Source organism: Argopecten irradians, chromosome 4 (assembly GCF_041381155.1).
Source record: "Argopecten irradians isolate NY chromosome 4, Ai_NY, whole genome shotgun sequence".
Classification (NCBI taxonomy): Eukaryota; Metazoa; Mollusca; class Bivalvia; order Pectinida; family Pectinidae; genus Argopecten; species Argopecten irradians.
Genome location: NC_091137.1, coordinates 416,905 through 428,672, shown reverse-complemented (window position 1 = coordinate 428,672; position 11,768 = coordinate 416,905). Strand labels below are relative to the sequence as shown.

The window sequence follows — 11,768 nt, the reverse complement described above, 5'->3', positions numbered from 1 at the left end:
TTCTCGTGGAAATTTCTCTACTGGTTTAGAGTTATTGCTCCGGAACCCATTTGTAAATCCCCCGTCAACTTCGTTTGGCGGGGGATAATTAAACATGAGTACCTTAATTTCTAATGCAATTAGACAAATATGTACAGACCTTTAAAACTAGGGTTGTCAACACTTAAGCGCTTACTCGGTCGGAACTCAGGAAGTCCAACTACATAACTGGTTACAAAAAATCCATAACGCATCTGTTGTCACACATTTTTTACATACCATACCAAGAACTGTAATGTGTACTTTGTAACGTATGCCACTTCCCTAGCGCCTACGCTACATTCCATGGCAGTATAAATATATATAACTAAAAAAAATATATAGAAGCAAAACAAAAAAGAACCCCCCACCCTTTACTTTGACCGTAGGCACCCAACTTGGTCCTGAATGTAATTAGACAGCCGCCTGGGGGCCTATTGTATTATACATCAAATTGAGGCTTAGTGTTGATTACTTTCACATGTGCCAAGTACATGTTTACATAAATGTGTATAGCAGTCAGAGAAGTCGATCGGCCATCCTGCTTACGCGAAGCAATAATTCTGTGATCACTCATCTAAGTGGAGGCAACATACAATGGGCAGTCAAAATGATTAGCCTCTCTTTTTAGTGAGGGTGACCTAGTTTCTAAATTGCCCGGAGCAGTTAGGGCGGTTAGAAATTGCGCACCTGCTGCCCCTATTTGCATGATCGTAAAAGGCGACTAAATTTAGGATCTTTTCTAATCTTCCTAACTGACTTTATCCTTCCTAATGCCTCCCTTGGCACCGCCTCACTTTTGGCCTTGAGTTGAAAGTTCGCCCCTGTGAGAAAGGCTCTGGGTTCTGTTCCCTGGCCGAGACACACCAAAGTCTGTAAAAGTGGTAGTTTCTGCTCCTGCTTAGCGTTCAGCATACAGGGAGTGGGACGACTGGTTCGCCCGTTGTCAGTATAATGTGACCGGGTGGGGTGTGTTGCTTGGTGTCTTCGGCGGCATGCTTCAGTGATATAGCACTATAAAAAGGGCAAAAGTTTCACTATACAAGAAGACACAACATGAATATACCGCAGTCTCCCGAAACACGCACCTCGCACAACATACACGCAACACACCGCAGTCATTGGAGGCCGTCCTTACATGACCATAGCTGTTAAGGATATTCAACACCATTAAATGAAAATTTTAACCACTCATGGGATTTTCCTCAAATTTGGCACACAGATTATGTGAGTTAGTTTAAGCAAAATTATCAAATAAAATTCAGTTCAGCGGTACTATTTTTCCCGCCATTTGCTTAAATATGGTTTCCATAGAAACACAACAGAAAATAGGTGTATGTGGACATTTATTGACATGCAAGGAATAGTTTTTCACAAAGAATTTACTTGAACAGTAACGTAATCATCAATATTGTTCTAATTTTTAAATCTATTGAAAAATTTCATTAGTAACCATTCATAATTGGCCTTGACAACAGGAAATATCCCTAGCAACCACAAAAATACACATAAAACTGATAATTATTAGTAAATAAAAACAAACTAATAATTGTTTTTTTGTTAAAAAGTAATTAAAATGTTGATATCAGCTAGACAGATAAAGCAAACATTGAAAAATGTGGGTTATCTTTCACATTTATCCTTAGCAACAAACTTTATCCTTAGCAACCCCCCTAAAATACACACCAAATGCTACATCTTGCTTTATAACATCCTTTCTATGCTCACACATTGGATAAAAAGTCAGTTTTATTGACAACATCAACATATTTTTTTAGGAAAATAGCAAAAAAGGGTAATTTGCCTTATACATGTATCTTAGCAACACGTACATGTTATCCTTACCGACAAAAAAATATCCATCATTATTACCACATGAAACTTCTATTTTGTTTATAATTTTGATCAAAAGTTATTCATACTGATTGCATTTGAAAGTCGATACCGAAAATGGAGAGAAAAAAGGTAATTACCGTGTATATGTACCTTGGCAACACATTTTATCCTTAGCAACCACATAAAAACAGTCATTAAAGTATCATTGTCACCAAATTAAACATTAGCTAAGCTTACAATATTTTTATCAAAAGGCATTTAGATTGTTAAAATTTAAAATTAGAAGTTAGCTTTCATATACATGTGAAGTTAGTAGCATACATTTTCCTTAGCAACCAGAAAAAATAAACAACAAAAAGTTGTATTTATTGCCATACAAAAGCACAATCATGCTCATATTTTGATCCAAAATCAATGACACAGACAACCCAAAGAAAATGATAATGGAAATAGTAAAATATGTTTTAACCATAAACATGTGTTTTAGCAACAAAAATTATCCTTAGCAACCACAAAAAAGTTCTTTTTTTGCCATATAATATAAGTCTTAGCTGTGCTAAGCTAACAATTATGATTAAATTTTAACCATTGACAGAGTAAGGAAATCAGAGTTAGAATAAAACGTTAGTAACACATTTGATCCTTATTAAACTAAAAATATACAATTGACATAATTTCCATAGTAAATTTCTTATATATATTGTTCATATTCCTCATTACACTACATGTACATTACTCATATTCCTCATTACACTACATGTACATTACTCATATTCCTCATTACACTATGTGTACATTACCCATATTCCTCATTACACTACATGTACATTACTCATATTCCTCATTACACTATGTGTACATTACCCATATTCCTCATTACACTACATGTACATTACTCATATTCCTAATTACACTATGTGTACATTACTCATATTCCTAATTACACTATGTGTACATTACCCATATTCTTCATTACACTATGTGTACAATACTCATATTCCTCATTACACTATGTGTACAATACCCATATTCCTCATTACACTATGTGTACATTACCCATATTCCTCATTACACTATGTGTACAATACCCATATTCCTCGTTACACTATGTGTACAATACTCATATTCCTCATTACACTATGTGTACAATACTCATATTCCTCATTACACTACATGTACATTACTCATATTCCTAATTACACTATGTGTACATTACCCATATTCCTCATTACACTATGTGTACAATACTCATATTCCTCATTACACTATGTGTACAATACTCATATTCCTCATTACACTATGTGTACAATACTCATATTCCTCATTACACTACATGTACATTACTCATATTCCTCATTACACTATGTGTACATTACCCATATTCCTCATTACACTACATGTACATTACTCATATTCCTAATTACACTATGTGTACATTACCCATATTCCTCATTACACTATGTGTACAATACCCATATTCCTTATTACACTACGTGTACAATACTCATATTCCTAATTACACTATGTGTACATTACCCATATTCCTCATTACACTATGTGTACAATACTCATATTCCTCATTACACTATGTGTACATTACTCATATTCCTCATTACACTATGTGTACATTACCCATATTCCTCATTACACTACATGTACATTACTCATATTCCTCATTACACTATGTGTACATTACCCATATTCCTCATTACACTACATGTACATTACTCATATTCCTAATTACACTATGTGTACATTACCCATATTCCTCATTACACTATGTGTACAATACCCATATTCCTTATTACACTACGTGTACAATACTCATATTCCTCATTACACTATGTGTACAATTCTCATATTCCTCATTACACTATGTGTACATTACCCATATATTCCTCATTACACTATGTGTACATTACCCATATTCCTTATTACACTACGTGTACATTACTCATATTCCTCATTACACTATGTGTACAATACTCATATTCCTTATTACACTATGTGTACATTACCCATATTCCTCATTACACTATGTGTACATTACCCATATTCCTTATTAGATTACGTGTACACATACTCCTATTACTCATTATGTTACAAATACTATGTTGTCTAATCCTGAATCCTTTGATGCCAGATTGGTATACTGCTATTTGAAAATTCTTGACCATTCTGTAACATCTTGGCTATTTACCACTACTTATAAGATACTTTAACTTTGAAAAGAATTTGATTTAAGCTTGACCTTTGCCTTAAATAGGCGTTATCGTTGGTAATTGCAGCTTTAGCCTGCGGTTTGGAAAATCCTTTCAAGGAGAACGACAGACACAGCACTTTACATGTGGGGATACCAATAAGTTCATTCTGTAAAATAAGCATTGACCTTGTCAACCACACTTTTTGATTTGGTAACCCGTACCTTTCCGCTTTCAGAAACCTCTGAGAATAAATCCGAAATGCCAGAGAAAGAATCCCGCTTAAAAGCCAGTTTTAAGTGGGACAATGATAGTCCACTAGCAGCTATCTTGTCCAGCATACCTGCAGAAAGTACACCAACCAGTGGTGCCAGTGTCTGCAAATTACCTGCCTTTTGATCTACAAAAGTTATCGTATCATATACATAAGATAAATAAAAACAATGTTTCTGTTTCAGCTCTGCTGATGCAGTTACTTGAGCACAAATTGCCATAAGGCTCCTGGCATCTGACAACGCATTGTGTGCATTGTAGCTACCACCAACTACTTTCTGGTAGACAAACTCCTGTTTGTAACATTCTAAACCTGGAACCATTTCCTTAAACAATGGTAGCGTGTCCATGAACACTAAAGCATCCAGGTTTACAATCTTACAAGCAGTCAATGCTCTAGCCAGAAAGCGGCCATCAAACCTTTTGCAGTTATGTGCAACAAGTAATGCATTAGCATTTACAAATTTGATAAAACTTTCTAAAGCCTGCTTTATAGGCACAGCCTCCACATACGCTCCCTTATATGACATCCTTCCATTGGCAGAAGATATTCCTGTGACTTCTGTTATCTTTTTAGTAATTCTTTGCTTTGTTGTTACGAAGGTGTCGAAGGATGATCCATCAGCTTTCACAGCTGCAATTTGTGTGATGTGTGCATTTGTTCCTGAAAAGTAATGAACAGAGTAAATTAAAGAGTCAAAAATTTTATTACCTTTAGCTATACTGGCCTTTTATATCAGTTAATCAAACAATCAGACAAATAGTTCAAATGAAAGTAATTAATTATCTAGGGCTGAGGCCCACATGATTGATCTTAGATTTTTGATATTGATAAAATAAGATAGAACTTTATCCCTAAGACATAAATGACACTGCATCCATATAAGACAACAGGAAAGGATGGGACAGAGTACATGACAAGCATGAGTAACACTGTATGACTCCCATTTCATGATGGGCAATGAAAATAGATACACGTATACATGTTCTCACCAAATCCAGTTGTTTCAAGATCAAAGAATACTTCTGTCAAGCCAGGCATTGTCTCTAGTGGGGGAGCAGTTGGTACAGGAGCTTCCGTAATAGGTGGGATCTCTGTATTATCAAGAGGTCCTGGGTAATTCAAACAAAAAAAAGAAAAAAATATATATAAAATTTAATGTCACTAATATGTACGTTCGTAGACTTAACTTTAGAATCACACAAAACATCCAAGCATTCATCCTCGATACTCCAGGGGTTACTATCACTGTCATAACATCAACCCCTTGCCTTATTATATATAAAAATCTCATTGTAAAACTGGAGGTAGTTCAGGACAAAAAACTAACCTATAGCAGGCCTGCAGAGACTTCCTTTGAGTGTTTCAGACAGAGCAATACCCAACTTCAAAGCCACACAGTCAACTAGAGTGTACTGTATGTACATCAAAGGACGAATTACTTGTATCTTCTGTTGCCTCCAGTTTCACTTTGATAGAGTCCCAGGTGTGGTGGATATAATGTCAGTGACAGTAACCCTTGGAGTATCGAGGGTGCCTAACATTGAACTTGAAACTTTTCAAATCAAATCTTATCGATCTACACATTTTGTAATTAGGAGTCTGAGATGGACATCTTTTGAGAATGTGAAGAATGTGTTTTCCTGAACATTTTTCGAGTGCTTTCTTATTCCTTTCTCTTATAACACTACAAAGAAACATTCTGGTCATGAAATAAGTTGAACACTATATCAAGCACTATCTATATAAAGAATTTTATTTTATTATTATTGCATGCTAAGTTCCTCTCTTCAAAACTAGAAGACTTAAAGCACTCCAGTTCCCTGCTTTGCAAGTGTGAGGTTTTCCTCTCATAAAACAGGATATTTACACCTGCCAAACTACAAACTTTGAACTACACCTTACACACTTCACATCAATCTACTTATTCAGCCATAAGACTAGAATAACTGTATCTATTAGATTTCACGTAAAGCAAATACATACCACTTGTTAAATCAATGCTTGTCGAGTATGTAGGTCCTTCTCGAAGCTCACATGAGGCTTCCTTTGAGGAGAAGTCTGCCTTTCGGTGAAGTCGCTTCAGTTTGGCTTCCTTAGTCAACATCTTATCATGGTTCCTTGAAAAAAAAAATGTGCTTTGTTGTACAGTTTAATACACATGACAAAATCAAAAATCTAATGTCTTATAGTTTACAGATTAGATGCCAGCACAGACCACAGACATGGATAAGCCTTGTCACATAAAAACATATAAAAGTCATATCTTGACAGAATACTATTTTGTAAAACTTGAACCTAGCTGTATATGATTGCCAACATCAAAGCTGATACTTGGGTCTAGCAATAGCTCCCTCCGAGTGGACTGAAAATCTAGGTTTCATACTGAGGAAAAGTGTTCAGTCTTGTATAGTGTCCATATACCTTTAATAATATGGTTAGGATGGGTATACTTACTTTTTGGTTCTTTCATCTCTAAGTAATCCTAAAGTGATTGTGTGCTCTCCTGGGGAAATTCCAACTTTACTATGTGCCTGGAACACAACCAACAACAGTAAAAAAAAGTTGGGAAAATATCAATTTACTAAAATAAGTTTACATTGAAGCTTCATTTAATATTCAATTGTATTTAGTTCATATAATTTGTCCCTAATGTTTATGATGGAGTGGAGTGAGGGAGGGACTGTAAATCCTATCCGATGAGAAAAAATGGGACAAAAGATTTTTAGTTGTTATCGGATAAGTATTTTATCATTAATGAAACTTTCCATTACCTCCCCAGCAATAAAACATTCACCATGGTATAATTAGTTTTTACAATTTTTAGAAATATTTTTCATGCATACATGTACATTCATCAAAAACTTACATCAGCAACATATGTGTGTCCAACATTCTTCTGCGCGACTGCAGATCCCACACGAAAATTCAAACTGTCCGATCCAGCATAGAATCTTGATTTTGGTGCTTTTGCCGCAACAGAATGGTTCAGGCTCTCATTAGCTTGAGTACTTCCTAGTCTAGCTAGTTTCTGTGTGGCTTGACCCTGTGTGAGAGTAAATTAGATTCACTGAAAAGACTATTTTATAAATCTATATTTCAGCTGGCCAGTCCGATTTAGGGGGTATCAGAAGATTTTTCCATACCTAAAAAGTTAACACAAACTTCTATGTAGCTTTTCCAGAAATATGAATACTGCCTACAAATTGTTAATATGTGAAACAGCAGGACTGGGTAAATGCCATAAAAACATCTTCATGTTACCTCATATTGTTACATATACAGTATTTAAAACAAGCAACTGGGTTATGGAAAATATGTATATAAATAAATCAAAATGCCAAAATAGACCATTTTGATGTAACAAATTGTGTTTCTTTTTATAGGAAAAATTCAGTTTTAGAAATTACCTGAAATTTAAGGAAAATCTCATGTAATGTCTTCTGCAGGGCTGGATCACTCAGTGGTTTGCCATAGGGGAGGGAGTTATAACGGAGTGTAGTATTATCCTTGTGGCGACACCATGAACTGCACTCACTGTGGTCTCCAAATGGATGTTTTGAAAGGGCATTCAATCCCTGCTGTAAACCACTGATATTTTCTTTATTTTGTTGACACATATAATTAAAACAACGAAGAATATATTTAATAGTTTTGACCGAAAGCTGCTTATGTTTTTTTTGGGCCGAATATAAATTGTTACTGATAATTTTTTTAATGTGGTTGCTGTCCGAAAGTTTGGTAATAGCGGAATTAACTTCTGAATGTAATCGTGAAATAGTTGAGGTGTCTTCATCTCCAACAATAGCTTCAATTTCCACACTAGAGCTTTTCACCATCTCCACCACCATATCAGGCTCCATAGCCTTCGCGCTCCCATTCCAATTTCTGCGGCACAGATGTTTCCTTGTGACAGTTCCTATAAATATTTTTTTAAAAGAATTATTGCTATCTTCATGCATTTTTTTCAAATTTGGGTATAATATTGTTTTAGTATAAAACCTTTTTAACCCCTGCAATTTAGAATGAATGTCAGGAAATGAACAATCAGCATCTTTCTTTCTTTTAAACAAACGTGTTAGCCCTTCATCTTAAGATACAAACTCTATATGAAATATCACATGACATCTTACTATATAGTTAGCCTATTTGACCTCATTGAATTTGAATTAAGGTCAAAGTCATTAGTTTGAACAAACTTGGCAGCCCTTTATCATAGATTTAGAGTCCTTTGTCTTTTAGTTGATGAGAAGAAGTTGTTTTAATGAAAAATTTGACACAATTTATACACAATGATGAGTTTAGAATCCCTTAAGTACAATTTACCGTTGATTATAGTCCCATCTTCCGGTGATTATGATGTCACCTTTTGACATGATTTTTGTGACATCATAATCAATGGAATGTGGGACTATAAACAACAGTAAATCATACTTGATACATTGGGATATCAAAACTGCCGTATGATCAAATACTATCTCCATTTCAATGATTTTCTTACTTCTGACTTTTCTCCGCCTCCTAAATATGCATAAAAGACCATTAAACCAAACAAACCAAATCATTTACTTTTACCCACCTTTAGTTTTACTTCGGTCACATATTCTGCAACTTTTGGACCTGACAGCGTAAGAAACCACTTTTCCTGTTTTACAGCCTACCATTGTACAATGACCTGTGAATTATAGAAATGTCGCGGTGTTTAAATTCACCATATATATACTATGTATTATATATGGTGTTTTAACTACATGCGCTCTGTATTGTCTGAATTTACATGTCCCTGTGTCTGTCTGAATTTACATGTCCCTGTGTCATGTAATGTCCTGTACATGTAAATCTGTGTGTGTAAGTTGTTATGATGACGTATGAGAGGCGAGTAAATGGATTGGTTGAGTGTGTCACATTGACCCTGCATGACCCTGTCCTTGCACGTGCACGCCCACCCTTGAGGAAGCGTGTCCGCACATTACGTGGAAAATAGGCACTGGACATACACGACTTATAGCTAGAAGCCTGTACATGTGTGCTTTACGGCCACAGTACTGAAAGGGTTATCTGTCTCGGTTTGTGTGTAATAAATATTGTCAACTGTTAATAGCTGTTGGATTCTATTTATGTACTCGTGAACCAATACCCATATTATAATCACTCTCGTGACAGAAACATACATGTATATGTTATGTATAAAGTACTAATTAGGCAGATTTTAATGGATTTATGTATAATCATGCACTGAATAGAATTCAGACCAAAGGCCCATTATATTTAGATATAGATCAAATTGCAGCAAAAAAGTATCCATTGGACATAAAATTTTACGATTGTTAATTTACAATTTTCTAATAATTAGAAACTAACTTACTGGGCTACTTAACATTAATGTTACTTAATCATAAAATGAACCGCAAATTAATTATAAACACATTTGATTCTTTTTTTATTATCTCAGTATTTCTGATATGATAAAGCTTATGCTGATTTGCTTTTCAAAAACAAATATTTAAGCACAAACCAATGAAATTTGATACTAACCTGATAAACTGTTGTATCCTTTACCACTCCCTCTTGTTTGCCAGGCGCCCATCAACACTTGCAGTGATTTTATTGGTTCCACTGTTAAAAAAGAAATTAATAATTAGTAATTTAAGAAATGGTTTGAATATCATATTTTTACATGTATTAATTTTGTCATTAGTGTGTAAAATACACATTTGATAGTATGTGGTTTGGTTTTAGTTTAGTTTTATTAGTTTAACGTCCTATTCACAGCCAGGGTCATGTAAGAACATGCCAGGTTTGTTGGGGGAGGAAAGCCAAAGTACCCGGAGAAAAACCACCAACCAGCAGTCAATACCTAACAACGGTCCCACTTGGGATTTGAACACGCATCCCAGAGGTGGAGGACTTGTGGTAATAAGTCGGGACATCCTAACCACTCGGCCAACGCGGCCCCTACATGTGCATGTTGATTTGACATATTCTTATAAATCTAAACATTTATTAAAATGTCAGAATAAATTCAGAAAACAACAGAAAATCTAAGTTGTTTCCTGTGATACAGTTATGCGAAAAGCATAACATATTGATTCCCATACAGAAATATGCATATGGTATACAATATGGCCAGTATAATTTTAAGACACTTTTACTGTTGAAATATAAGTACATACTTTTACTTGAAAAGTATCCCTGTGGACCATGAATACTTATAGAATAAATTCATTTATCTCGAGGATATAAAAATGATAATATATGACACTACTTTTTGTTATTGATTACTTTGGTACTGAATTTGCATTTTTGGAGACTTTGATTTCCATACATGTACCTGAATTCCTTCTCTCTTAACATTGCATCTTCTGTTGAACTTTTGGCAACTTTTTCAATCTGCTCCCCAACCTCTCTTTCTCTTTTCTTAAGGGTTGTCGCACTGACCGGGGGGATGTTTTAAACAGCCAAGAAAACTGTTGACGTGTTCTGCTCCAAGTCCAGAATGAATCATGGCTGTTAAAAACAAAGAAAATTTATTATACTTGTTTTGAAAACTTACCATTATTTATAAAAGACACAATGTAGAAAAATACTTAATGTTACAATTTATATATAAGCGCTAGAGAATGCAGATTTTTTTTTTATATTTTTTTTTCATAATTATTTTGTTCCGTCACAAGGACATACATGTACATCATTTATTTATTCTATATAGCTGGATTTGACTGCAGGGTCAGTTATCAATGACCAGGTACAATGTACATATGTGCAATTGTACATTGTAGCTGAATTAAAGGTCTCGGCTGCTACATTTTCTCCTCTTTTGTTAAATATAGACTTATACATATACAGTATACATGTAGTTGATATGGGATCAATCAGGAACATTGTACTGTAACAGGAGAGGAGAAAATGTAGCGACCAGACCGGGATTCAAACCTGGGACCTCTAAACACTAGCCAAATTCTCTACCGTTGAGCTACCTGCTTACCGATGATTGACCCATTTCAATCGTGCTATAGTACATTACCGGGTATTAGGAGATCTACACGACGTGGGCTATGTACAATTTTCCCTTGGTTATGATGATGTTATAATCACCAGAATGGGCGCGAGACTGATCAACGGTAAATTATTTTTAACTCATATTGATTTAGTACTTATCTCAAAATCCCCGTATTGCAACAATTATTACTAGTAAATGAGCAAATATTATAAAACAAGTATGTAATTTATATGCTCCGGTATATATTTATACAACTGATCAACATAGGTTTGATACCCTTTTTCATTACAACTGTTACCAACTAACCCACTGCAGACTGTATTTTAACAAGGTTAAAGTGATAATAACAATGCATATGTGTGTGCATCAATTAAACATTGGTTGGAAGAAGAACTTTTCATATAAGGAGTGGGCGAATATTGGCAGTAGGCCTACAGTA

General features: G+C 34.8%; 1 protein-coding gene across 1 annotated transcript; it reads right to left on the bottom strand.

Annotated features, from left to right (window-relative positions):
* Positions 1-1,347: 1,347 nt before the first annotated feature.
* Positions 1,348-10,777, bottom strand: LOC138320324 (uncharacterized). Its single transcript, XM_069263248.1, has 9 exons — positions 10,661-10,777; positions 9,865-9,945; positions 8,909-9,004; positions 7,740-8,248; positions 7,199-7,375; positions 6,787-6,863; positions 6,316-6,449; positions 5,322-5,441; positions 1,348-4,992 (listed from the first exon to the last, which is right to left on the bottom strand). Exons 2-9 carry the CDS (start codon positions 9,914-9,916, stop codon positions 4,220-4,222), a joined length of 1,938 nt encoding a protein of 645 aa, XP_069119349.1. The 5' UTR covers positions 9,917-9,945; positions 10,661-10,777; the 3' UTR covers positions 1,348-4,219.
* Positions 10,778-11,768: the final 991 nt, after the last annotated feature.

Bases quoted from the DNA above. Each gene is read 5' to 3' on its own strand.
- LOC138320324 (XM_069263248.1), bottom strand. From the start codon at position 9,916: ATGGGCGCCTGGCAAACAAGAGGGAGTGGTAAAGGATACAACAGTTTA. The intron at 6,864-7,198 runs GTAAGTTTTTGA...GTTGTGTTCCAG, and splicing joins GACACACATATGTTGCTGAT to GCACATAGTAAAGTTGGAAT. The intron at 4,993-5,321 runs GTGAGAACATGT...ATTACTTTTCAG, and splicing joins TCTTGAAACAACTGGATTTG to GAACAAATGCACACATCACA.